At 38.5% G+C, this 27,308-nt stretch overlaps 2 protein-coding genes across 3 annotated transcripts in view; one reads left to right on the forward strand and one right to left on the reverse strand.

The window, feature by feature from the left end:
* The first annotated feature begins 502 nt into the window (after positions 1 to 502).
* Positions 503 to 8,171, forward strand: LECT2 (leukocyte cell derived chemotaxin 2). Its single transcript, XM_044227072.1, has 4 exons — positions 503 to 548; positions 2,023 to 2,119; positions 3,124 to 3,269; positions 7,903 to 8,171. Exons 1-4 carry the CDS (start codon positions 503 to 505, stop codon positions 8,067 to 8,069), a joined length of 456 nt encoding a protein of 151 aa, XP_044083007.1. The 3' UTR covers positions 8,070 to 8,171.
* LOC122891419 (F-box/LRR-repeat protein 21) overlaps positions 4,795 to 27,308 on the reverse strand; it is a 59,453-nt gene continuing 36,939 nt past the window's right edge. The window contains exons 2-9 of one of the 2 annotated variants that reach the window (XM_044227060.1): positions 26,907 to 27,080; positions 24,753 to 24,808; positions 18,959 to 19,325; positions 18,387 to 18,509; positions 14,940 to 15,111; positions 13,554 to 13,687; positions 13,377 to 13,438; positions 4,795 to 4,993 (exon numbers count right to left, since the gene is read on the reverse strand). In XM_044227060.1, the coding sequence (XP_044082995.1) occupies positions 4,888 to 4,993; positions 13,377 to 13,438; positions 13,554 to 13,687; positions 14,940 to 15,111; positions 18,387 to 18,509; positions 18,959 to 19,324 (963 nt within the window). In that variant the 5' untranslated portion in view covers position 19,325; positions 24,753 to 24,808; positions 26,907 to 27,080 and the 3' untranslated portion in view covers positions 4,795 to 4,887. Of the gene's footprint in view, positions 4,994 to 12,988; positions 13,688 to 14,939; positions 15,112 to 18,386; positions 18,510 to 18,958; positions 19,326 to 24,752; positions 24,809 to 26,906; positions 27,081 to 27,308 lie in introns of those variants that run through there. The other variant, XM_044227051.1, reaches the window with a different exon arrangement.

Here is a 27,308-nt window from a genome sequence, read left to right on the forward strand (position 1 = left end):
GATGATTAATTCATACTTTGATCCACTGGCTTCTCATGCTTTTTACAAAGTATTTTAGAGTTTAAGCATTCTGTATACCCCTCCATAATTCTATTTCCCTCCCTCTTCAGAGGTACTTATTATCCTAAAGTTAATCTGTGTATATTTTTATAGTTTTTCTATGTACACAACCATTCGGGAAGCCAGCCACAGCCCAGAAGACAGTCACCTAGCCTTATCGTTTTCTGTTAATATTTAGTCAGCATTTCCAATAAAATTACCTTCTTTTCCAGATCAAACACTTTTACATAGGTCCTACATGTGAACCAGATAGGTACCCAGGGAATATTCAACTTGGACTTGCTTCATTCTCGTATTTTTTGTGTGTGTCTCACACTAAATTAAAGAAATGAGAGATGCAACATTCTGAGGCTAAATAATTCAAACCTGGCTATTCTTCAAAGAAAGTGGGGGCAATTCAAATTATCAGAGGAAGAAACATCATAAAGAAAGCAAAAGCCAAATGTTTTCCACAGGAGTCCTTCTCTCTGCTGTCTTGATTTCAACTGGTAAGTCAAAAACAATTTTAGAAACTTGGCTAATTTAGAAAAAAAATTTAATAAAAGATTTAAAAGTCATTAATATCACAACCACAACAGAAACTTACATGGTTGACTACTGAAAATGGGCTAGGAAGAATACATGGTCGGGGGTGGGTCGTCCTCCATGATTTCCACTCTTTAATGAGGGAAACAGAAAAGTAGAATGGAGGACTTAAATAAAGGTTTATCAATCTTGGTCTAGGATTTAATTGGAACATCATTAGAAAATAAAAAGTCTGTGTGAGAATTTGATTTGGAGAATTCCTGATAATAGTAACTGGTATGGACTAAGACAAGGGGAACACTCCCTTAAGAGTCAGGAGAAAAAAATGAGTCATTTAATAAGTTGTCTAATATCTGCCTCAATTCCCAGGGATAAATATTTGTTGCCAAAGTGATGGTATTATATCTCGATCAAGATATTGACTTGAAGCTTGGCTCAAAGGTATAAGACATCTGAAACCCATCATCTAAAAAGTATATTAAAGAATATACAAAAGGCCATATTCTGTAGCTCCTCTTATACCACGTATATCAATGAATAGTAAAATATCTTTAAATAAAATCAACAATCAAATTAGCTCATTCTTGTTTTTGCTTCTATTTTGTTAGTTTATTTCAAAATAAAAAGATGAATTTGCTAACTGCATCTCTCTATGAATATTAACATCAAAAGCCTAGGAAATTTAACTCAATTGAGTATTTACTGCTTACCATACTAAAGACAAGCTATACCTCAAACAAGTGGGGATAAAATACACTGAGAGAGCCAGCCCCTCTTCCATGCTTTATTGCTATACAATTTTCATATAATTATTTCTACTCCCTTCTTTCCCTTTTCTTTTCTTTCCACTCTAAATTGGTCTGACAAGTTCTTATTTCTAAGAATCTCCCTCTTCCATGTTTGCAAATATGAAAGAGATTTATTTAGTGCTAAATAAACTTTGCTAGTTCAGAGTCTGTTTCCTCTTTTAATTCAAACATTTTCCTGGATTTGATTATTAAGACTGGCAGTAAGGGAACATTTCAAAGTTACTTTAGAATTTCTAGAATTATTTCTTTGAACCATGCTGTTCATTTTTGCTTAACCTGAACATAATGGCCCCAAGTAATAAGCAAAGAAAATTTGAAAAGCACAATCTATGTCACTCATTAGTCAATAATCTGAAACAGACTATAACGATGGAGATGTATTTATGCTTACAAATAAATAGTTACAAATACACTGTATGTAATAAAACAGTTATTTTATGGCCATGGAAAAAGGTAATTTTCCATCTGAATCAGGAGTTAAAAGGAAGACCTGCCCATAACCTACAGAAAGTTAGAGAAAAGCTATAGTGAAAACAGAATTTTTGAATCCACTGGGATACATATAAGATAAAGAGAGACTGGAAATATGGAGGTCAGAAAACCTGCTTCTCATGTTTCTCTTTTTTAGCACTGGCTGGACCATGGGCTAGTATCTGTGCTGGCAAGTCTTCCAATGAGATCAGGACATGTGACAGTCACGGCTGTGGCCAGTACACGGCCCAAAGGTATTCTTATGGTTCTTACCTCTTTGCTTAATGTCCTTGCCTCAAGTGCTCATCTCCCTCTGACAGTAGGATCCAGGGGCAAAAGCAACTGTACTAATGTCTTTAGAGCAGCTTCCAAGACCTCTGCTTCAAGGACGGACTCTGAATTGGGAACACAGCATATAATAAAGAGGGAGGCTGACAAACATCCAACAATCATCATGAATCTGATTTTTCAGGTGCTGGCCTTTTACAGAGGAGAAGAGGTTGGTTAAGAGTGGGCATAAGGACAACAGTGAGGGTTGTCAGAGACAACTTAGAAATCTCACAAGCTGGAATCATTTTGTGTTTGTGCCTCATTCACTCTGATAAACTCAGGAGTATTAAACTCACTGTATTAAAATATCATATACAGTAAATGATTTTTTAAAAATATTTATTTATTTACTGGAGAGAGGGAGAGAGAGAATCCCAAGCAGACTCCACAATGAGAAGACAACCCAACTCAGGGCTCCATCCCATGACCCCAAGATCACGACCTGAACTGAAACCAAGAGTTGGATGCTTCATATCTGGAGCCACCCACATGCCCCAACAGTAAATGATGTTTATAATCACTTTGGGATTACTGAGACAAAAGTAAGATGAGGGCAATGTAATTCATTTATAATAGGTCTCCATAAAAAGACAGCTTTTTAAGTGGACTTGAAGGGGTCAAGATTCATGTATCTATAAAATTTACTTACATAGATTGGCTCATTTCCCCAAAATGCCATATAATAACCATAGTTCATAAATTCTTAAAGGCTCTCTACATACCAAATACTATCTGAAATGTTTTAATATTTACAATATGGTTATTCTAACTTCAGTGGGGGAGGTTAAAATGGAGATAAAGGAAATTAAGGACATCCCAATGTGTTCTCCAGTTCTAGGGTTTGATATCCTAGCCTGGGAACCACGTTTCTGGACAAAAAAATTCCAAGGGCAGTTCCTCAGTCTGTTCATTCTTATTTACATTCTAGAACTCACAGGCTTCACCAGGGTGTGGATGTCTTGTGCTCTGATGGATCCACCGTGTATGCACCTTTCACCGGAATGATTGTGGGCCAGGAGAAGCCATATAAAAACAAAAATGCCATTAATAATGGTGTTCGGATATCTGGAAGAGGTAAGAGGTGTTGTATACACCTGGGACACATACTGGAAATGTTTGATGCTTATCTATTTAATGCATTTTCCATATACTGAAGTTTCATACTTAATTCAAAATGGTGACATCTATAATAGAAAGAACATAGGGTATCGAACTAAAAAGTCCCTCCCCTGAGATGTTTATGCACACAATCTACCTAACCCCACAGTCAGTTGAAGGACTTTCTTCTTGTTCTACAAACAAAATCACTTTCAAGAGTATATACTAGAATAAATACTTTCATTTACCAAAATCCCACACTTCTAAGATGACATTTCTGCAAAAGTTGACTAGAAATATTTTCAAGGCCTTTATGTTCTAGGTAAAGTTGGGTCATCTAGTACTCCAGGTATGGGCCTATTCTTTATCAGTTTTTTTGGGTTTTTTATTTTTGTTTGTTTGTTTGTTTAAATCCACTGAGGTCTAACATTCACACAGAAAAGCGCACAAAGCATAAGCACGCAGCTCCTAAACTTTCACAAAGTGAGAACACCTGTGCAACCAGCACCCGAATCAAGGAAAAAAAATAAAATCAGTAGGATCCTAAGGACCTCCTCCTGTGCTACATATACTCATTCCTCCCACAAGGATAATCACTACACCACCACACACTAGTTTTGCTTATCTTGGGAAATGATATAAACAGAATTAAACAGTATGCAAGTCTTTTTTGTGGCATTCTTTCATTCCACTCATGTTTGCAAGATTTGTTTTGCATGCCAAAAATTTTGTTCTCAATGATGTAGACTGTTCCATTATATGCATACATCTTCATCTATGTAATTACCCTTCTCTAAATGGACATTTCTGCAGCATCCAGTTTTAGGTGACTAAGAAAATACTATGAATTTTCCTGCACATGTCCTGTAACGAACATAAATGTGCTGTCCTTTTGGGAGTGGGGCTGGAGGACACTGCCCTCATTCAGGCTGTAAGAAAGAAACATTCCGTGAGGGACATCAGGTCCTCAAGGATCTCTATGGTGGCTGTCCTCTGTATGTGTGAAATGATAAGAGAAAACTGCTGCCACTGGACAGGGTGCACTTAGGAGGCAAGGCCAAGGTTGGCATGGTTACCCAGCGGGCAACACAGCTGAAGTGCTAATCAGATTCGTCTGAAGCACCGAGATCTGTGGCATTGTCTGGTTAATTATGGTGACCGAGGAGCTGAACAAATGGGCAGCCTACTAAAGCCTGATTTGTGTAAATGGGAACTCTGATGAACAAAATTGTGACTTTAATCATCACAAGAGTGGGACACAAAACCTCTCCCTACCCCCTACCAAATGCCAGGCTCAAGCCAGTTTATGATCCCAGAGCCCCTTGAAAGAAACCAGGACTGGGTCCCTTTGAAGAAGGGCTCTGTCACTTGGCCAAAAATTTATACCATAAAACTTACTTCTAGCTACCCTCAATGGGACCTGCAGCTACTTGGCAGGACAGGTGCACACTGGGGAAGAAGAAACACTTGGGCTTCTCCGAGATTACTGGATACTCACTCAAAGAGGACACTAATCCTGGACATCCAAAAGGCCACTGTGGTCAACCAGTCAGACTACAGGCTTCCAGGGTCAGGTGATCAATGTAGTTTCTCATCAGGGTCCATCTGATAGTGGTCCCAGTGTGTCCGCACATCCGCTCTGTGGCCATTTCCCCAGTTCCAGGATGCATAATTGGCATCGACACAGTGACGGCAGAATGCTGTAGGAATGGGCATGCTGGGTCACTTGGGCTGTGTTCACCTTCCACGTTAGCCACCACTGCCACAGTTTCCCTGAGTATTACTTCCAATTTATACGCCGACCAGGAGCGCATAAAAGTTCCAGTTGCTCCATGCACAATATTTGATGCTATTTACTTTTTTCATTCCAGCCATTCTGATGAGTATGTAGCGGTATCTCATTGGCTTTAATGTGCATTTCCCTGATGGCTAATGCAGCTGAGCACCTTTTCACATTTATTGATGACATGGATATTATATTTTGCAAAGTGCCTATTCAAGTATTTTGCCCTGTATTTTCTGACCTTTCTTACTGGTATATAGGAGTTTTTGGTATATTGTACATAAGAGTCCTCTGTCAGATCTGTGTGTTGTAAATATCTTCTCCCACGTCATGAGTTACATTTCACTTTCTTTTCAAAAGATTTATTTGACACACACACAGAGAGAGAGAGATGGATCCAAGTAGGAAGAGCAGCAGGCAGAAGGCGAGGGAGAAGCAGGCTCCCCGCTGAGTAAGGAGCCTGATGTGGGACTCGATCCCAGGACCCTGGGATCATGACCTGACCCAAGACAGACGCTTAACCAACTGAGCCACTGAGGAGCCCCTACCTTTCACTTTCTTTATGCTATCTTTTAAACACAAAATTCTTATTTTTAGTGCAGCCTAATTTAGTATTTTCCTTTATTGTTAACATACTTTTTATCTAAGACCCATTTCCACCCTAAAATCATAAAAATACTTTCATCTTTCATATTTAAATTTACAATCCATTTGGGATTTGGTTTTGTGTAAGGATTGAGGTAGGAATCAAAATCTTTTTCCTCATGTTGATGCCTGACTTAGAACCATTAACTCAACAAGACTGTTTTCTCCCCTACTGTATTTCAGTATAGTATCTATTGTCATAAATTGCAGTCTGAATATAAATAAGTCTGTTTCTGGTCTTTCTACTGTGTTTCATTGGTCAGTGTGTCAATCTTGCACAAATACCACACTGCCTTAATTACTGTAGCATTAGAATACATCTTGATATCTGATAGTTTATAAATCTTTCAACTTCTGTCCTTCTTTCAGACTGCCTTGACAATTCTTGGTCACTTGCATTTCCAGATACTTTATAGAACCATCTTATCAGTTTCCACCAAAAATTCTGCTGGGACTTTGATTGGGCTTGCCCTGATTATATAGATCAAATCAAGAAGAACGGAGATCTTAAAAGTAATGAGTCTTCCAATGCGTAAACATGTTATACCCTCCATTTATTTAGGTCTCCCTTGCACTGTTGTATTAGTAGTGGTCATATTGTTGAGGCTGGGCACATATTCTGTTTAACATGTACCTAAGACATACTGTACTGATTTTGCTTAGATTTTCTATATAGAGCAGTACTGTCCAACAGAAATAAAAGTAACACATATAATTCAAAATTTTCTAGTAGTTACGTTAAGAAAGTTAAAAAACAATGAAAATAAATTTTAATAATATGTTTTATTTTACTACATATCTTTAAAATATTAACATTTCAAAATGCAACATAAAAATTACTAATATTTTACCTTCTTTGTATGGTGTTCAAAATCCAGATGCATCTTATACTTTAAGTACATCTAACACAGATTAGCTACACTTCAGGTGCAGACTAACCACATGTGGTTAATGATTACCACTGTGGATAGCTACAATTCTAAGGCGTTTCTTATGTTTTCTGTCTACTTGCCCTGTTTTCACGGATATGTGTGTTAAAATCTTCTATTACTAGTGAGTTTCTATTTCTTCCAGTATCTCAGATAGTCTCTGCTTTCTATACATGGTTTCTGTGTTATCTGTCCATGGACAATTTTAACTGCTGTATCTTCATTGTATCTTTCAGTATAAATAATTGTATATATTTGCATATTGTAGCATAAATTCTCCTCCTTTGTCTTGTTTAATTGCAGTATAACTGCAATATAAATTGTCCTCCTTTGTCTTGTTTCTGTGATTTTTGGCTTGAGTTCTACTCTCTGATAACAGAATCATAACCCTTGCTTGCCTTATTATTTCCATCTGCTTGACAAATCTTGATATAGCCCTTAATTTTTTGCCTTTTTCTTTTTTTATTTAAAGATTTTATTTATTTATTTATTTGCAAGAGTAACAAAGAGACAGGGAGAGCACAAACAGGGGGAGGGGAAGGGGGAGAGGGAGAAGCAGACTCTCTGCTCAGCAGGGAACCCGATATGGGGCTCTATCTCAGGATCCTGAGATCAAGACCTGAGATGAAATGAATGTTTAACCCACTGTAACTTAACACTGTATTGTGTTTTACTGGATACAACATAGAACTGGGTTTTGCTTTTCAAGCCAGTAAGAATTTTTTTTTAAACAGAGGAGTTAACATTTATAGATTTACTTCATGTATGCGTCCCAACATTGTCATATTACATCATAATTATAGTATTAAATTAACCTTACATATTTGGTGGGTCTTTGTCTTTAATTTTTTTTTCTTTTAGTACTTAGTAAGATTTGCATTCTTGTGCCAATTATGTCCATTTTTCTTTTTTTTTTTTTAAGTCCAATCACTTTATTAAACTAGGTCTTGGAGTTGAAATTATTCTGGGTAAGAACAAAAAATATTATAAAAGTTTCAATTTTCTCAGTAGCCTAGTGCTTTCTGCTATTCCTCAGTGTCTTCATTAAATTTTCATTTTCATCTACTCTCTCCTGGACAACCAGTCTTCATCTCTGATATGATTTTGATGTCTTCTTCTGTTCCCTCACTGAGTTCAACCACGTCTCATTTCTTTTTGTCTTCTCTTTCATTTCTGTTCTTATTTTTTGAATTTCTGATTCGAGACTACTGAAACCCAGATATTGACTAAATTAACTTCTGATTTCTTTTAGGTTTCTGTATTAAAATGTTCTACATTAAGCCAATTAAATATAAAGGCTCTATCAAGAAGGGAGAAAAACTAGGAACTCTACTGCCCTTGCAGAAAGTCTATCCTGGCATACAATCGCACATACATATTGAAAACTGTGACTTGAGTGATCCTACCGTGTACCTGTAAGTGGAAGACACATGACCACATCTTCTAAATAGAAAACCAACTTCTTAAAAACCTGGATGCATATCCTACTCTTCAAGAAATCTGTGTCCAAATAAAAACATGATGAATGTAAGAAAGAAAATAGCATTTTTATTTCAACTCATTACCACTTGAATGTTTGTCAACTAATTTCTGAGAGTTCTCTGATTTTTCTGTCACCTATGGGATCTGAGGGGTTTTACTTGTTTGTTTTTTAAAGTTTCTCAGTCCTAAATACACAGGATAAATAAACATACAAATTCTGGCATCTCCTGACCATGTTTTTGACACTTCTAAGACTAGCTACCTTTCTGCCTAAGAACAGGAAAAAACCTGAAGCTGTTCTCCTGGTACAAGAATAGAGTGTTGCACAGTGCTGGACACACATACATACTTCATAAATATTAAGTGAATAAACTGGAGTTAAACTCTGAGTAAAGGTAGGGAAGAGTTCCAGCAATATCCTCAGGTTTGTCAAACCAGTCAAAGGGTGAACTGTTTGCATGGAGAAGACAGAATTCGCTGGTTTTCCCATCTGCACTTGCCCAAAATACATGAGCAAAACATTTTTGAAACATAAATATAAGAAAATACATCAGTATTCTCGATTTCAGTAAGACTGCATTACAGGAATTTATCATCCTGGAAATTTTCCATGAATTTTTGCTTAAATCCTTTTGGAATGTAGAAAACTCCAGCAGAAAGATTCCATTCTTAGTACAGATGTGCTAGAGGAAAATGTAATTAACTGAGCTTTATTATTGGAGAATTAGCCGCATTTGTATGCTATAATATATGTATGAGAACGTTCACATCACTATTTGTCATGGCAAACCCTGGAACAACTCAAACGCTTACTACAGTTGATATGAACAAATGAGCTATGAGTCAGTTACAGAATGGAATAGTATACAATGGTCACAGTAAATGAGCCTCGGCTAAACATAACAAATGGATGAATCATAGCAATATAATTTTGAGTTTAAAGAAAAGTCCTGAAGATTATATATAGTAGCATACTCTTTTTATAAAGTCAAAACAATTAAAACCAAAATGTAATTTTTAGGAACACATGTATGTGATAAGAGTAAATTTAAAGGAAATCAAGCAAATAATGGACACTCGTTACTGCAGGACTAAGTAATAGAAGCCACAAAAAAACATTTAAGTTACTGTCATGTCAATGTTGTCATTTTACAGCTAGGAGGTGAGTATTATAATATGTTACAGTAGTAACAAGACTTGCCGGTGGGTGGTCAGGAAGAAGAGTTCCTGATGACTCTTGATTCAGAGCCTCTACTGGGACATTCCCATATGCAATTACATAGTATTCTCTACTGATCATAACATCTCATGTAAGGCTAACAAATTAAGAATTTTAATTTCTGTTTTTTAAAAAAAGAACTATAACCAATACTGTTGGGTTTGATCATCTACCTTAATAATCTCCTTAGTGCCAAATCACTTTAGGTTGTTTTCGGAAATTAAAGTTGCTTTTAAAAGACTAGGCTGTGTTCTCATTCAGAACACAGAATAGGAATTAGCACAGAGACTTCGAAACAATTTTTAAAGGAGCTCTAAGACGTCTGAACAAGAAATAATCAACCTTATTTAGTGATTGTTTTAAAAAGCAGACCTGTTGACTGGAACGGAGAGCCTCCCCAAGGTAGAGCAAGACCGAAGCCTTCTGTCTAGCACTCCGTAAGCACTCTTGCAGCTGTTAAATGGAAATACAAACTTTAGACTAAAGGACTGCTCTTAGAAAGAACCAGCATACAGCGCCCTCTGGTGCATTTCATCGGAGGGCTGTTTTGTTTTGTTAAAAATTTCCTTTCCTTTTTAGATTTGAGTGTCAAAACTTTCAGCTTAAAGTATTGTTAAGGTTCAAATGACAGAATAGTACTGAATAACATATTTTTCCTTAGTGAAAATGACTGTAAAATAAACTTTAAAAACTGTGACACATACTAGGCTCAATGACTGTTAAGATAATAACGCAAACAAAATTAGTTTTTACTTGTAAAATGTTTTGAGTTTTCTGCAGAAAAGTAATTTAATGGAAGAACAAGATAAGTGGCCATTTAAATCTAGAATCCTCTAATCTTAAGTAAACTGTACTTTTCATAGACTTCCAAAGTAAATGGAGACATTTTCATTAGATGAAGCATTAAAAATACTCTCTATTTTCTTGTCTTGATTTTGGCTATCCTACAAATGTCTGCTGTTGAATTTATAAATGCAGTTAGACCAACCAGGGTCATGAAAATGAGCTGATCAATTCTACTGCGTTTGCCTTTAAGAGTTCTTGTAGTGCTTAGTTCACTAAGTCCGACTACTAAAAACCACCACTGAAGACCACCAGTAAAGGCCACCATTTAGAGTGGCAACATCTCACTCAATGTACGAGAGGTGATAGGTACTCATTATCATTCCGTGCTAGCAGAATGGTAGCACATGGTTTCTCTGTGGGAGAAACTCCACCTTGACCACCTTTCATCAGTTCCTCTCTGTTTTGCTCTTTAGTGAAACCAACACAGGCATCCTATCACCTACTATTCAGATAGGTTTACTCCCACCCCACCCCTCCACTACACATCACGTCATCCTGTGAGACCAGAGTTCACCTCTTCAGCATTTCCACCACTGCTCTGACCTCCAAAGAGCCTGACCCTCCTCTCAGTTATGCCACTTCCTCCATGTGTGTCCTGTTAGCCTAACCAGAACTTGAGTGCCCTACAATGTGCTGTTTCTGTACTCTCCTGAAATCCTAAGGTATAAATTGCGTGATTTGCAATAGTAACAACTGTATTTGAGAATATGATTTTTTTAACCAGTATTTCAGCCCCACTCACATTTACTGAGGGTATACTAATGTGCTACCCAGCGGTCTGAGAGTCCCAAACACAAAGTTTAAGAAGGGAAGATGCCCATTCTTACAGAGCTCAAGGTGAGAAAGGATGTGGCACACTGCAGAGAATGCTTGCACAAGTAACTCTCTAAAAAAAAAAAAAAAGAGAGAGAGAGAGAGAGACACACACACACACACAGAAAATATGCTCTTTTTAAAAAGTTACCACTTACATACCACAAGGTATCCTAATTCTAATTTCTTTAACAGGTAAGAAGATTAAAAATTTTTTTCCTAATTAAAAAACTTTTGGGGCGCCTGGGTGGCTCAGTGGGTTAAGCTGCTGCCTTCGGCTCAGGTCATGATCTCAGTGTCCTGGGATCGAGTCCCACGTCAGGCTCTCTGCTCAGCAGGGGGCCTGCTTCCCTTCCCCTCTCTCTGCCTGCCTCTCTGCCTACTGTGATCTCTCTCTGTCAAATAAATAAATAAAATCTTTAAAAAAAAAACAAAAAACAAAACAAAACAAAAAAAACTTTTAAGGGTTGCCTGGGTGGCTCAGTGGGTTAAAGCTTCAGCCTTCGGCTCAGGTTATGGTGTCGGGGTCCTGGGATCGAGCCCCACATTGGGCTCTCTGCTCGACGGGGAACCTGCTTCCTCCTCCTCTCTCTCTCTCTGCCTACTTGTGATCTCTGTCTGTCAAATAAATATATAAAATCTTTAAAAAAACATTTTAAACTGGAAAATAATAAACTTTTTAAGTTTAATTGCTTTCTTAGAAAGAAAATGAAGATACTGGGGGAAGATGCAAGGGAACTCTGGAAATGAAAGTATCTAAGTAAAACTTACTGAGTATCTACTATTTGCTAAATATTATGCTAGATGCTGGGGATACAACAGTGAGCCAAACCTGACAGTGATCTTGCACTGATAAAGTTCACAGGGCAGTGGAATTAGCAGAGAATAATCTAATCATACAAGTCAATGGCAAATTACAATAGTGGTAAGTGCCGCAAATGGAAGTCAGAGAGTGCTGAGAGTCAGAGGCTTCCCTAAGGAAATGACATCTAAAGGAAAGATCTGAGGAAGCAAACAGCAATGGAGGTAGAAAGAGACTATATCCTCAGGCGCCCTGACTAGAGGGTGCATGGCTGTCTTTCGGACCTGCAAGAGAATGGAGCAGAAGGGCAAGGGGAAGCTCTGAGAGCAAATGAGGGCAAAGAATCAGGGAGATGCCAGACCATGTAGGGTACTGTAGGTCATTTTAAGGATATATTTTCACCCTAAAAGCAATCTATAACTACTAAAGAGTTTTAGCTGTGCTACTAATTACATTATAAGATCACTCCTGCAAAGGATCTCTAGCACGGTTCCAAACAGAGTAGTATGCCATCAGTACATGCAGATTCCCTCCCAAAGACACTCTGCAAGATGTACTTTTTTTCACTTGAGCTTAGCCAAAAGGCTGATAAGTATATTTAATCAACTAACAGTCACAGTATCTTTACAAATTGATCAGTGTTAATTTTGACCTAATGCCCATCTTCTCCTGAGTTAAATGAAGTAGAATTCAATGTGTTAGAAATCAGAAATTATTTATTGAGTTATAATATGATCTTATGTAGTGCTAAAAATTAAGTACAATTAAGTCAGCTTCTGTGTCTATACTTTTATTTTACTCTTGGATTTAATCCTATATATCTTGTAAAACATACTCATACCAAGATGAAAGAGAAGCAATTAAAGCAGTATAAAGTTACAAATGTCATAATTTAGGGATCCAAAGCTCAATATTATAAATTTATTGAGCAAGCTAAAATGTACCTTCAGCAAAGGCTAAGGAACTCAAGTACAAACCATATGTAGTTTTTAGCCTATCAACTACCTAATCCACAATACAGGATCTATGTCCTATTTATGGAAATTCCTGGCTCTTTCCATTTCTCATATTTTTTTCAAATATTTCTATTCTAATCCATTAAGACAGTTTGCAAATGATAAGATATTTTACCTAAAATAGTTCAGCAACATATCTTAAAATTTATAGTTGCATAGAAAGAAAGAAGCTAATTTTAATAATTTTTAAAAAATTAAGAATCTTTGGTAACCAATCACCAGACAGGCAGGACGTCGGGGAACCACATTCTTCCCAAATGTCTGGAGACCTCAGTGTGAACTTTATCTAGGCTATACTCATCATCAGGGATCAAAACGTCTTCCATTACAGAGAGCTGGGTTAGCCTTTTCCCACACAGTCTTACAAATCCAATGAACGCACTGCAGCTAACTTCACATTCACTGAGGCCCAAGGCTGTTAAGTTTTTACAGTGTTCAGCAATACAAATAAGTTCAGTATCAAGAGTCTGAAGACCATTAGCACATACCACTAACTCAATTAGTCGTGGACAGTTAAGACCTATCCGTCCCAGAATTGCTTTACTTACTGAGCGACCAAAATAAAGGTGAGTAACAGGGGTTTCTTCTTTGAAGAATGCCTCAAATTCTTCTTCATATAAAAAGAAATACATAACAACATTCACTCCAGGGGAATGTTTGATAAGTGCATCCCAACTTTGTTTTTTAATAGAATGAAACTGAATTTGCCCAGGATTTTCACTCACAACATCAATTCGGAGATGCTCTAGGTTAACATGAGTTTCGCTTGAAAGTGCTAGGAGAAGTTCATCACTTAGAATGTAATAATTCAATGCCAGTTCTCTAAGGCCTTGACAGCGATCAGCTACACAAAGGATTCCTGTGGGAAATGGGGAAAAGTTCTTAAGAACAAAGAATCACACTGATACCAAGATGATAGCTTATAAACTTAAATTTGACATCAGATATTTATTATTTACTAAAATAGATATCAAACAGGCTGCCTGGGTGGCTTGGTCAGTCAAGCGACCCACTCTAGATTTCATAGATTTCAGCTCATGTCATGATCTCAGGGTCCTGGGATTGAGTCCCATGTTGGGCTCTGCACTCAGCAGGGAGACTGCTTGAGGATTCTCTCTTCCTCTCTTTCTCCCCCTCCCCACCCCACACTCACTAGCTCTCTCCCTCTGGCTCTCTCTCTCTCTCTGAAATAAATAAATAAATCTTTTTTAAAAAAAAGATAATTCAAGGGTGCCTGGGTGGCTCAGTGGGTTAAGCCGCTGCCTTCTGCTCAGGTCATGATCTCAGGGTCCTGGGATCGAGTCCCGCATGGGGCTCTCTGCACGGCAGGGAGCCTGCTTCCTCCTCTTTCTCTCTCTCTGCCTGCCTCTCTGCCTACTTGTGATCTCTCTCTGTCGAATAAATAAATAAATAAATAAATCTTTAAAAAAAAAGATAATTCAAAATTAAATATAATAAAATAGACATCAAATGACTTCTGAGGAGATGGATGGCAAGATATATATATATATAATTACATATAAAAGTAAAAAACATATGTATATTAAGATATACATATGACTAAAATATCTTTAGAAGCAATTTAAACTGGGAAACCTGTGTGGCTCAGTCAGTTAAGCGTCTGCCTTTGGCTCAGGTCATGATCCTGGAGTCCTGAGATTGAGTCCCACATTAGGCTCCTTGCTCAGTGGGGAGCCTATTTCACCCTCTGCCTGCCGCTCCTCCTGCTTGTGCCCTCTCTCCCCACCTCCCTCTGACAAATAATAAATAAAAAAAATAAATAAAATCCTTAAAAATATTTATTAAAAAAATCAATTTAAACTATTGTCTACCTTACAGATTAAGACTTCTTTAGAAAAAAGATTACTTTTTTCATTATGTTTCCTAAGCATGTAGTATTCTATGTGAAATTGCATTGTTACACATAATATAGAGTACAGTAGAATATACATACATATAGTATATTATACATATAGTATATATTATATATACTATTCTATGATATAGTATATAGTATATAAGAGTACATACGTGTATATTATATGGATTACATATGATATATATTATACTAATAGTATAACAAAAACATCATGCTTGCTTAAATAACTTACCATCAGAGGAAACATGCGGACAGCTACTCATTTTTAGGAGTCTTAGAGTATCACTATTATTAGCCACAAGAATTTTCAATGAAGGATCATCCACTGGTGTGTCTTCAATTTTGATCGATGATAATGATTTTGAGTTGACAAAGACAACTGTAAGTGCTGACACAAAATGAGACTTGCACAGCAATAAGAAAAGAATTAGGAAAACATTATTTAAAATCTATGGATTCAATCAAATAGTTCATTGAAACTATATCAACAGATACGAACAATAACATAGTAAAAACAATCAACATATTAGCATTTTAATGACACCATTAGTCATTTCATGTACATACCTTCCAATTACTTCAATTCTAAGGATTTTTCAGTATTAAAAGGATATAATTGCATTTATTTCCTAGAACAGGGGTTGATAAATTGACCTGCCAGCCAAATCCAGCCTAGTCTGTTACTGTATTGCTCTTTAGTTCAGAATAGCTATTATATTTATAAACAGTTGAAAGAAATTTTGTCCAGAATAATATTTTATAACATGTGAAAATTACAAGAAACTTCCAGTGTCCACAATTAACGTTTGACTGGAACACAATCACGCTCCTCCATCTACATACTATGTCTGCTTTCACACTACTATGCTGGAGGGGAGGAGCTCCAAAATCACAGCCTGTGAAGCCCATAATACTTACTGTCTAAACCTTTTCCACCCCTGCCATAGAATAAAGAGAACTTTCATGTTTTATTCACTCCTATATTTCCAGCACCTAAAAAAATATCTGGCACACTGCAGGAGATCAGTAAATATTTCTCAATGAATAAACAAATGATTTTATTCTTCAATGATACGCATTTTGTTAGAAAATCATCTAAATAAATGTTTTAATATTTTAAAAACGATTTTTAAATTTTTAATTTTTAACTTTTTTTTTAAGATTTTTAATTTATTCAAGAGAGAGGAGGGAGAGCATGAACAAGAGGAAGGAAGGAGCAGGGGAGAAGGAGAAGCAGACTCTCCATTGAACAGGGAGACCAATGAGGGGCTCAATTCCAGGACCATGAGATCATGACCCAAGATGAAGGCAGATGTTTAACCAACTGAGCCACCCAGGCATCCCAATAAAGATACATTTTTAAAACTATGTTTTAAAAATTGACAAACAGGGGTGCCTGGGTGGCTCAGTGAGTTAAAGCCTCTGCCTTCAGCTCAGGTCATGATCTCAGGGTCCTGGGATCGAACCCCGTGTTGAGCTCTCTGCTCAGCAGGGAGCTTGCTTTCCTTCCTCTCTCTCTGGCTGCCTCTCTGCCTACTTGGGATCTCTGTCTGGCAAATTAATAAGTAAAATCCTTTAAAAAATTATAAAAATTGACAAACAAAAGCCTATTTATAGTTTGACTCCAAAATGGAAAAAACTTCACAAGGTTCAGATCCAGTATTTTTTGACACAGATAGAAAATCTGAAAACCAAATACAGGCATGATCATTTTTCTCTTTTCAAAGTCAATGTGGATTCTGCCAAAGATACTAATACTCCTATGACAATGACCAATTGGTTATAACTCTCATTCATTTATTAGAAACCATACTGATTTATAATAATTATATATTGATTAATATAAATTTTTAAATGATGGATGGCTAGATCTCTTTGCTAAATTTTATTGTGCCAAAAATCATGAGAGAAATACTTTACTTTTTCCTTAAGAAATATAAGGCTTATTTTCCCTTTAATCAATTCTCACTGGACTCTTAGTCCTGCAGGATGTATTTCAGCATTACAGGACCTACCTCATCATGCTGTCCACATAATTCCTTTAGCACTCTTTACGTCTAGCAAAATACTCTATTTTTACCCTATCCTTTCCCAGTTTACAGGTGAAAAAACTGACACTCAGAGAGATGCAGGACTTTGCCAGAAGCCACTCAGCCATTTGACTGTAGAGGCGGAGCCTGCAAGGAGGTGTGCTCATCGTGGCTGCCTCACCCCAGCGACTGCACCAGCTCCCCAGAACCAAAGCTGATGTGCGGCATCTGAGATAGCTGAGAATCTAAGAATTTCAGGCGAAGCTGACTCCATCACTCATACACAAGGAAATAACTATTGAGAAGTATTAAGTTTCCATCTGATTGCTTATATTACACTAATCCCCAAATGACCCATTTTCCCTATCTCTCAAAAAGATAAATAGGCTGGTGGAAATGCTTGAGAGCCATGACCCAGTTTATGAGTGAGAAGATGCTACTATTCCCCTATCCTCTTCCACAGGAAGAGGATAACCTTACTACAGGAAGGTTTCCATCGGCCAGTTTTACTGACAACCAAAATTAATGTTTATTATGTATCAGGCACTACTCTAACTCTTGGCTTGTAACAGCAAATAAACAAAACAGAGTCCCTGCCTTCAAAGAGCGTACACTTTGTTGTAGGGGATGAGAATAAACATGTTAAAGAATGACATTAAAAAAAATACTGTAACACATCAGAGTGTAACTGGAGGAAGGGGTGCTGCTTTAGCAAAGTGGGCAAGGAAGGCCTGCCTGAGGAGATAGGATCCAAGATGAAGCCTGAATGAAGACAGTTATTAGTTTATGCTTCTGGCAAAGTCGTGCATCTCTCTGAGTGTCAGAGACAGCTGGTGGCTTCCTAACACCCATTCATCCTTTCTTTCTTTGCTAATCGGGTTGCAATTTTGAGCTGAGCACGTTACCAGTCAGCTAAAAAATGGTTCCTCACCCAGAAACGTAGCGTGGCCACACAGTTAAGTGCTCGTCAGTGAGATATCAACAAAAGCATTACACAGTACTCATGGCTAGGGTTCTTGAAAAACAGTGGCATGCCCTTCTTTCCCCCTTTCCTCCAGCCTCCTACCATGATGGCTGGAGCTCAGAAAGCCATCTGAAACACCTACAAGAACACAAGATGCCTCAAGGGAGCTTGGAGTCCTAACAACTTCATACAGGCTCTGCTCATGCATGGATTTCTTTAATGTAAAAGAAACTCCAGCCATGTTGTTTAAGCTACTATTGTTTTGGAGTTTCTATTACACAGAATCTGACGTCATCCTAACTGGTATAGTTCATTTAGTATTATGTTGTTCTAACCTCCAATGGAGAGGCTACAGAATTACAAGAAAAACATCCACTACTGGTCATACATGGTTTATATTCAAAGAAACTAACTGGCACTTGAAAGTTCCAAGTATAACATCTAAATTTTATATTAATGATAGCTACTATAGAAACAACAATTAGAATTACAAAATATGTCGAAAGGATGAAGCCATACATAAGCTATTTCAGCAAAAGTAAGTGCTAATCAATAGGGACCTGCTTTAAGTAATTCTTTGAAGATAAGGAGGATGTGGCCTGTTTTATGGAAAATAATTCTTTTTGCCTACATTGAAATATTTGAGAATTTTTGTGTCTCTCACAAAAAAGCCCGGCATCTTTACCTTTGACACATTCATAAAACTTGGCTTGGCCGTTGAAATCAAGCCCAAGGTCTGGATAGAACAATTTACCAGCTGAGAAAGTATATCGCAGGCAGCTTCCGCTGATTCAGTACTACTATCCACCTATAAAAACAATTTTAAATCTTCATTTCCTGAAGGTGAGTTATCAGAAACTTACTGGCAATTTAACTATGTAACAGAATCCCAATGCAAAACTGTATTTATTCCATCTAACTATACAACAAATTAGTATTTCTTCTTTCCACAAAAGGTCTCAGACAAAAAGTGAGGAATAGAGCTGATGACAGCGTAACTTTCTAAGTGCTCTATGCTTCCCAATCCTTTACAATGACCTGAATTTTAGTAGTACCATCCAGATGAAGGCAACTGACGTTTAAGTTACAGCTCAAGTTGTACACTTCAATCTGTGCAAACGATTTCAGAAAAACAGGACATAGGTTGGAGTAAAAATTCTGCAAAATTCACCGACTGCCTCGGCACAAGGATCTAGACACACGAAAATGACACTAACAAAACCTAAGTTGTTTCTATTTAATGCTTATTTTTCTTACCTTAAAGCTAACATACTGGAGATGGGCAGCATGCTTTTTAATGATCTGCTGAATGAGATCAGGATGTGTGGACTTAAAATATGAAGTCGCTGACTGGTTCAGTTCAAATTCAAACTTTCTCCAAAGATCAGGAATATGAAAAACTTCATTCCATTTCCTACATACGGAAGACGCCCGGGCCCGATCTATTAAAGGAAGATACTGAAAAATGCGTAATACTACATAGTGAGGCAAACTCCCCCAGTCTAGAAGGACAGTGTGCATGTGGGTGTGATTGAGAGAAGAGAAGAAGCCAACTTTTGGTTGTTTCACTGCTGGTGAAGACAGGACGATTTTATTCACAAGAGATAAATTGTTCCTCTTCATTCTGTAAACATTAAAAGATTTTGTGATCATACAAGATCCACATTTCCATCAGACATCTGTACTCCAACTGCACAGAGTAACATTAGAAAATGAAAAACAGTTAAGCATATTTTAATAGTAATCTTCCACTATCATGCACTGATAGGTACTCCCACAGGCTATAGATACAGAGGTAAGAGGGAGCCTGCTCTCCAAGAGCTACGGTCAAATGGTGAAGGACCATGATAAATGCCTTCCCTGACATTGGGACAAGTCGCACTGGAAGAATAAAGCAATGACATGTGACTGAGTTCGTGTATGGGAGGGAATGGTTGGGGAGGCTTCTGGGAGGAAATGTCCACAGAAGCAGTGTGTCTCGCAAGTTTATTACTGGTCAATTACTATATTCTTACTATCTCCTACAGAGAAGAAATCAACACCATGCAATTCTGCTAACAACTCCTGGGGTCCTGAAAGACAGTAAAACATTATCAAAAGCAGAGGCCTGGAAAAGCCCCAGCTCAGCCATTGACTAACCATGTGATCTTGTCTGCATAAATTTAAGCCTCAGGTTCCTCATCTGAAAAGCATGGAAAACAGCAGTACCTAATTTCATAAGGCAGTTGGGAGGATTAAAGTCCATAAGTACCAGAACACAGTAAAGGCTTAAGAAATGTTGCAGTCAGGGGCGCCTGGGTGGCTCAGTGGGTTAAGCCGCTGCCTTCGGCTCAGGTCATGATCTCAGGGTCCTGGGATTGAGTCCCGCATCGGGCTCTCTGCTCAGCAGGGAGCCTGCTTCCTCCTCTCTCTCTCTCTGCCTGCCTCTCTGCCTACTTGTGATCTCTCTCTGTCAAATAAATAAATAAAAATCTTAAAAAAAAAAAAAAGAAAAGAAACGTTGCAGTCATTCTTGTACTAAATTGTCCAGTGAATTTTTCTAAACTAATTTCGTTACTTAATTTGAAGCACAATTTCCAGGTTACACCCAGGACACAGCAACTCTAGAGAAACTGGGCGTAGCAACACACCTGACCCTCAGTAGCAAACGTAAAACAGCAAAGGGATGAACATTCTTCCCCAACAAAAAGGCAGGATGAATGTCCAGGGAGGAGCCAGCCTGAGACACACCTAAGTTACAACAAATTTCAAGTCTAGATATACCCAAATATATAGGGTTACTGTGTACATATAGTCTACATAAGAATGCAAAGTGCTTTATATATACAATTATTTGAGAGGCAAAATAATGGTAGGAATGGCTCTCAACTTTATTTAACTTTGCTTGACTACTTAACTCTCTTTTCATCCTTGAATGTTAGAAATATATATATCTCTGCCTGATGTGAAATACTTCTTAGCCATAATAGAGAGCTGGATCCCAAAGCAGGGCTGACCTATAATAGTTGCTGAACAAAATGAAAGGACATCTTTAGGGTTTGGAAAACTAAAATAGGTGCAAAGTTGTATCTCAAGCATGAGGCAAAGAGCTACCACACACATTAAATATGACTCAACTAGTTATACACATAACTGAGAACTGGCCCAATAATACAGAATACATCAAACTGCTGACACCAATAATTCAAAGCATATTTAAAACATGCTTATTTTGGCAAAATATGCTTATTTTGAAATGGCTGCCCTACTCTTTAATTTTAATTCACTAAAATGAAATACATTGGCCCAGGGAAGCTTAAAGAATGAAGGATGGATCCTAAATTCTGATATGAAGCACATTAATGGGCATTTTGCTTTTATGTGTTTCATTTGGTAAACTTACAGAATGGATTGTTAAATTTTCACTAAGTGATCACAAAAAGAGTTATCCCTAATATAATCCCTTACTGGAAAAGCAGCACAGCCAAAAGGAAAATAAGATTTCAATGAAAGGTCAGGTTAGCAAACTGCCTTGCAGTTGTAAACAAAAGGAATGTGCTGTACATTAAAGTGACTCTAGGTAACGTGGACAGATTGTTTCATTTATTCAGCAAAATATTAAATTGCCAGTTCACTGACAGAATCACCATAAATGACAGACATTCAATGAATACCAGTCATCCTATTAAAATAATATTTTAATTTTCTTTTTCTTTGTGAACATTCATTTTCAGAGTCTGAGACTCATCTAAAAGTCAAATGCTTTATATTTAAGTCAGTATCGACGAACATCAGTTAAATATATCTTAGAATGCAAGGCAAATTAATCTTTATCAGCTTGAAAAACCTTTATATAAAAAACTCCAACCTAAACATACAGGATCATTTAAAAAAAACTGATGGTTGCTTTTTCAAACTGCCAACTTTCTTACGTAAAGAAGGCTTCCAAGTTATAGTTCACTCTGAGCAAATGAACTGCTGCCATGGGGTACTCACCAACATCCATTTGATCTCACTTCCTAGCTTGGCAAAATACCACAAAAACACCTTCATCAGAATGTATAAGTAAAAATCCAGTGACTTTTATGCTTAGGACATTTACCTATCATCGCATTATGTTGAAGGATTTTGTTATGAAATTGTTGATTCCCAAACAACTGTTTTGTACTCGGGAGGAACCTGGTCCATCCAAACAACTGGCTAGGTGAGCGGGAATATGGTAACCTTTGCCAGGAATCAGGCTAGAAGATCTACTAAGAAAGCCATGGATCAAACAAAGGGTTCTGAATATTTCTATTTTAATGAACATGTATGGAGAGATTTTACAAAGTGTCTAAGTAGTCCAAGCTTACATTTATTTATAGGCTGTGTAAATCTTTCAGTTCCAGATTTTAAGAGCACATAATGCCACTACAGTTACAATAATTAAATAAGAAGACATAAAAATTTAATTGAATATAGTTTGACTCATCTAATAACTGTAGTTTTTTAAGTTTTTCATTTTTGTTGACAGATGTAATTGATTCATTCATACTCAGTCCATTCATTCATACTGTCTTTGAGGTCCAACCAATTTCAGGCAAAGTTAACTTGCCAGAGTTGTGAGCAGTCTATGGACATGGAAGAAAATAATAATGGGTCTACACCAGGATAATACTCACTGCCTTGGCATCATGAATAAATGTTGTAAAGTCAAAGTAAATAAATAAATGCACTCTACTACCTTCATAAGCCAAATTCAATGGTACAGGGGAGGTGGAGGAAACAACCCATTAATGCACTAAAATCTGGACTGCTGTGTGCTACCTGCCAGGTCTCAATTTCTCTCTGAATCTTACTCCTAACAGAGCTTTGGTGAACAAATAGGGAGAAAGAATTTGAGCTCCAACATCCACAATTTAATTTCTTCCTCCACTACCCGTATTTACAAGGTAATGTCAAGGTTGGTTCTCCCGTTTTTTATTCTACTCCAGAAGTAGGCAGAAAAGGAGCTACTGGCACCATTTTCAAAAGAACATCACAAATAAGGGAAGGAACAAGTCAAGTGACTTGTATTTCCTTCGTCAGATGTCACACACAAGTTTACTTACTGCAGAAACTTTTCTACTGGGTAATCGAGACAGCTCTGTGTTTGCAGGCCCTCCTGTGTGCTGGAGAATACAGCAGTAGTGTACTAATGGTACATAAACAGTAAATCACTAGAAGCCTAAGAGGATGGCGAGCAAGCACCTATCTCAGATCAATTCACTGGAGTTTTCAGGACCAGATGAACTACTTCCCTGGGTACTGAAGAAACTTGATTGCTGTTTCTGAGTCACTATCAGAATTCTGAGCAACAGGAGAACTTAAAACCAGAATATGAGACCCGATCAAGTGATGAGACAAACTTACAACTGCAATATTCCAGAGCTTGAAAAAGGTTTATTAGCATTTGGGAAAGAATGTAACAATGACTCAAAGTCCAGTCAGTGACTTCGCTAACCATCCTACCCCGATTTTCCTTTCTATTATGTTTACTAATTTGGTGGAACAGGTGACCATGTGAATTGGATCTTCTGAGTATCTAAGAAACTCCAAAAGGTTTCTTTAGAATAACATTTTCAAAGACAGAATAAATGAAAGACTGAACATCCAAAGCCAACCTGGTGCCTGCAGTGGAAACAACCACCTTTTGGAGCATCGCCAGATTCTTCCAGATTGGTTAAATGAAGACAAAGGAAGTACTTTGAAAAGTTTCAAGTATTCAATCGTCACAACGCTAGAAATGTTGTATAAATATTACAGATAAGAGAATAAAGATTCAAAACTACCTAAAAGGCTAGACAAAGTTGTTGGAAGCACCAAGATGAAAATGAACAGAAATAACTACGAAATGCTCTTTATTTAAGTTGCTTTCTAAACCAGCACCCTAAAAATCTTACTGCTGCTACCAAAATCAGAAAGTGGCCGGGGCAGGAGAACTGAAGATCTGCTTCAAAACACAGCTTTCAAACACACAACTTTCTAATAATAGAGCCAATTATGTTAAGGGCCAACACTTTCTCCCAATAAATATCACTCAAGGACAGAGAAAAACATTTTTTTTTAGAGATACTGTAAAATAAACATTTATATTCTTTGCAGCCGACGTCACCTTAGTTGCCATCTAAATCTAAAGACTGCATTTTTTTAAGAATACAAAAGTCAAATTACAATATCATCAAGGATTCAACAAGACAAACAGAATAAGTATTATATCAAGTAAATCTTTTCTAGCACTGATTTCCAGAATTTTGGCGTTCTCATATTTCACCACCGATTTAGCAATTTTCTATACTGTCTCCAAAGTCTCTCTGTGGTATTAAGTATACTCATTTAAACAAGTAAAAAGAAAAATTTAAATTTTAAAATAGGCGTCTTTCCTTTTAGTGACTCATAGGAAAACTGAAGTTTTCAAAATATACGTAGACTTAAAGCACCTGTAATCCTCTATTACAGAGAATCAGAACCAGGCAATCTGTAAGAATCCCTGAACTGGGGAGGGGAGGCTGTTAGGCTGCTTTTCCCTCTCCATTCCCCCATCCCCACCCTCTCCACTCCCAACCTCACAGGCCAGACTCAAAAAGAAAAGGCAGTGAGGACACCAAGCCAGGCCCTTTACAGGGAAACCTTCGGAACTGGGGAGGAGGGTCCCAATCCTAGGGTTGGTCACATTAAGGGATCTAACATTAGTACAAGGGTTTCAAGAAAGCATTTTGCAACATTTTTCTGAGAATATAATCAATTCATTCAACTTAAAATTTTTGGAAGAATGTCTGCGCACGTGCCAAGGCAAAACTAGTCCACCTTTGAGTGCAGACTCTCCCAAGCCACGGGAAAGGCTGGTCTCTGCTTCTCTCTTGGCCATTTTTTTGTGGCAGACATAAACGCTCCGCTACCCTCCTGTTACCTAAAACCCTTCCAGATGTTCTGCAAAAGCGAACCCGTCTATCAGTGACCACCGCTCACTATCCCCAACTACCCTTATTCAAAATATCCGCGAGGGAGCGTTCGAGGGCCGCGTTACGATGCAGACAATCCCCTCAAAGCTTACCCTCCAAAGATGGGAAAAAATGACCGAATTCAGGAAGGCGGGTCCCGCGCAGGCCCCTGTTGGAAAAACGCACACGGTGAGAAGCGAACCACGCGCAGCCATAAAACTGGCTAGACGACACACCCACCCCCACCCCGGGCAAATCAAATGCCGGCTTTGCCAAGCGGCCCGGCCCGCGGTCTGGAGTGGGGCCGCGCCACCGGGCTCCCACCACCCCCATCCTAGGGCCGCGCCCGCGTCAGCAGCGGCCCCGCGACAAGGCCAGGTCACGCCTCCTCGTGCCCAGAGCGGGCGCTGGGACCGACGGCGCCTCCCCATCCCCACATCGCCACTCGCCTGAGTCAGGCAGAACCCGGGCTCCGGCCCCCGACTCCCTCAAAGTCTGCGGGGGTGCACCCCTCTAAGACCACTGCGACCCCCACAAGGAACTGCTACCTTCAAGCCTGTAACCGCGGGAGTTCCGCGGGCGCCTGTGTGCGTCCGCTCGGGAGTGACAGACCACCCCGCCGGGGCTCCAGTGGCGGTTAAGGAGCTGGAGGCGCGGGGACGCAGACCGAGACCCCGGCAGCTGCAGTGGCCGTAGTCCCTTGGGCCGGCCTTGCCCGGCCCCGCCCCGGCCCCGCCTCGCATGCGCCCTGCTCCCCCTTCCTCGGGAGGTCCACGTGCGCGGACGCACACCTGCTCCGAGGTCCCGGGGGCGCCTCCTCCGGGCGTGAGTGGGAGGGCTTCTGCCTGCTGGTCTTCAGCTACACCTCTGTGACCCCTGCGCTGTCAAACTGAGGGCCAAAGGAGAGTGAACTTAGAGTTCCAGTTCCTAGAAATGAGCCTCCCCGGGGAAAGGTCACGATTTATTAATATGCAAATAGATGAAACTTAAAATATCAAAAGTGGTAAGAGGTCGGTGTTAAATATGTATATATTACCTCTCTGTCCTGTGCCCCATCTCTTTCCCTGGGGCTAACTACCGCAATAGTTCATTGTATAAACTACCAGACCATCAATATACACACACACAAAAAGTGTACCTTCATAGGGTAAGGATTTTATTATTTTTTCTTAAACATTAGTTCTTTTAAAATCTGAAATCAAACTGTACGTAATGTTCTGGAACTTCTGTTTTTGCTTGTCATGGACATAGTTCCATATTAACATAGATGGTGCCCCCCAGACTTTTTTTTTTTTTCTTCAGATGGCTTTATTAAGGTATAATGAACAAACTGCACACTTAAAGCATAGAATTTGGTAAATTTTGACACTGTTGAGACAATCACTACAATCAAGATAATGAATATATGTACATCTTCCAAAGTTTCTTTACACCCTTCTGTAATCCCTCCTTCAACTCCTCCCTCATCAGCTTTCTGACACTACTCATACATTAGTTGGCATTTTCTCAGATTTTATGTGAACTGAGTCACAGAGCACTCAGCATAATTGTGTCCAGATTCATCCAGGTTACTGGATGTTATACTTTGTTTCTTTTTATTGCCAAGTAGTATTCCATTGTATGGATATGCCACAGTGTGTGTATCCATTCACCTGAAGATGGACACTAAGGTTATTTCTAGTTTGGGGCCACTGCAACATTAAGGTGCTGTGAGCTTTACTGTACACATCATTATATACAATTATGCTTTCATTTCTCTTGGTTAAATACCCAGGAGTGCAATAATTGCATTGCATATAAGGCATAGGTTTAACTTCTAAAGAAGACTGCCAATGTGTTTCCAAGGAGGCTATTTTATATTGCTGCCAGAAGTTTACTGGAGATCCATTTTTTCCACATCCTCACCCACACTTTAATCCAACAGGTATCTGGGAGATAACAGTGCAGTTTTAATTTACATTTCCCTAGTGAATAATGATGTTGAGCATTTTTTTTTCATGTAGCTATTTACTATCTGTATGACTTCTTTGGTGAAGTCTATTTAAATCTTTTGCCTAATTTTAATTGGTTCATTGTTCTTATTATTGCATTTGGGAAAATATTTAGATATTTAGATAAAATTCCTCTATTAGACATACAACTGTTAGAAGGTGGGGGAGGGACTAGCAAGTATTCCCCAAATCAAGAAGGCACTTTGAGACTGAAAAATGAAGCAGGCCAGTCCATACAGTTTTAACACAGAGTTACTTTCAGGGTAACATACTCACAGGGAAGATTTGGTGGGGGACAATCCGGCTCTGCAATTGTTCTCCACAAAGTCTGGACCTTGGTCGACAGATTTGACAGTGCAAGGGGACTGGCAGAAGGGCAGTGTAGTGAGACAGAAGGGTTCAGTTACACCTACTTGACATCAAACATTCCATTAGATCTTGTGGCACCACCTGTACGAGGAAGGCGAGAGATTAGGTTATCTTTAACAAATTTACAGAGGGCCAAAGGAAGCCTCCCCCATATCCTGGCCTTGGCTGGCATTTCTAAGATGTGCCTATTAATCTCCAAGGGGTCCCAGAAGTCTGCAGTGGTGATGGTGGGAGGAGGGGGGCTGTCAGTGATCAGACTTGAAGGAACAGATGGCTAAAGGTGGAGAGATGGAGTCAATAGTGTTGGTT

This window comes from Neovison vison, chromosome 1 (genome assembly GCF_020171115.1).
Source record: "Neovison vison isolate M4711 chromosome 1, ASM_NN_V1, whole genome shotgun sequence".
Taxonomy (NCBI): Eukaryota; Metazoa; Chordata; class Mammalia; order Carnivora; family Mustelidae; genus Neogale; species Neogale vison.

Bases quoted from the DNA above. Each gene is read 5' to 3' on its own strand.
- LECT2 (XM_044227072.1), top strand. From the start codon at position 503: ATGTTTTCCACAGGAGTCCTTCTCTCTGCTGTCTTGATTTCAACTG. The intron at 2,120-3,123 runs GTATTCTTATGG...TTTACATTCTAG, and splicing joins GGCCAGTACACGGCCCAAAG to AACTCACAGGCTTCACCAGG. The intron at 3,270-7,902 runs GTAAGAGGTGTT...GATTTCTTTTAG, and splicing joins TGTTCGGATATCTGGAAGAG to GTTTCTGTATTAAAATGTTC.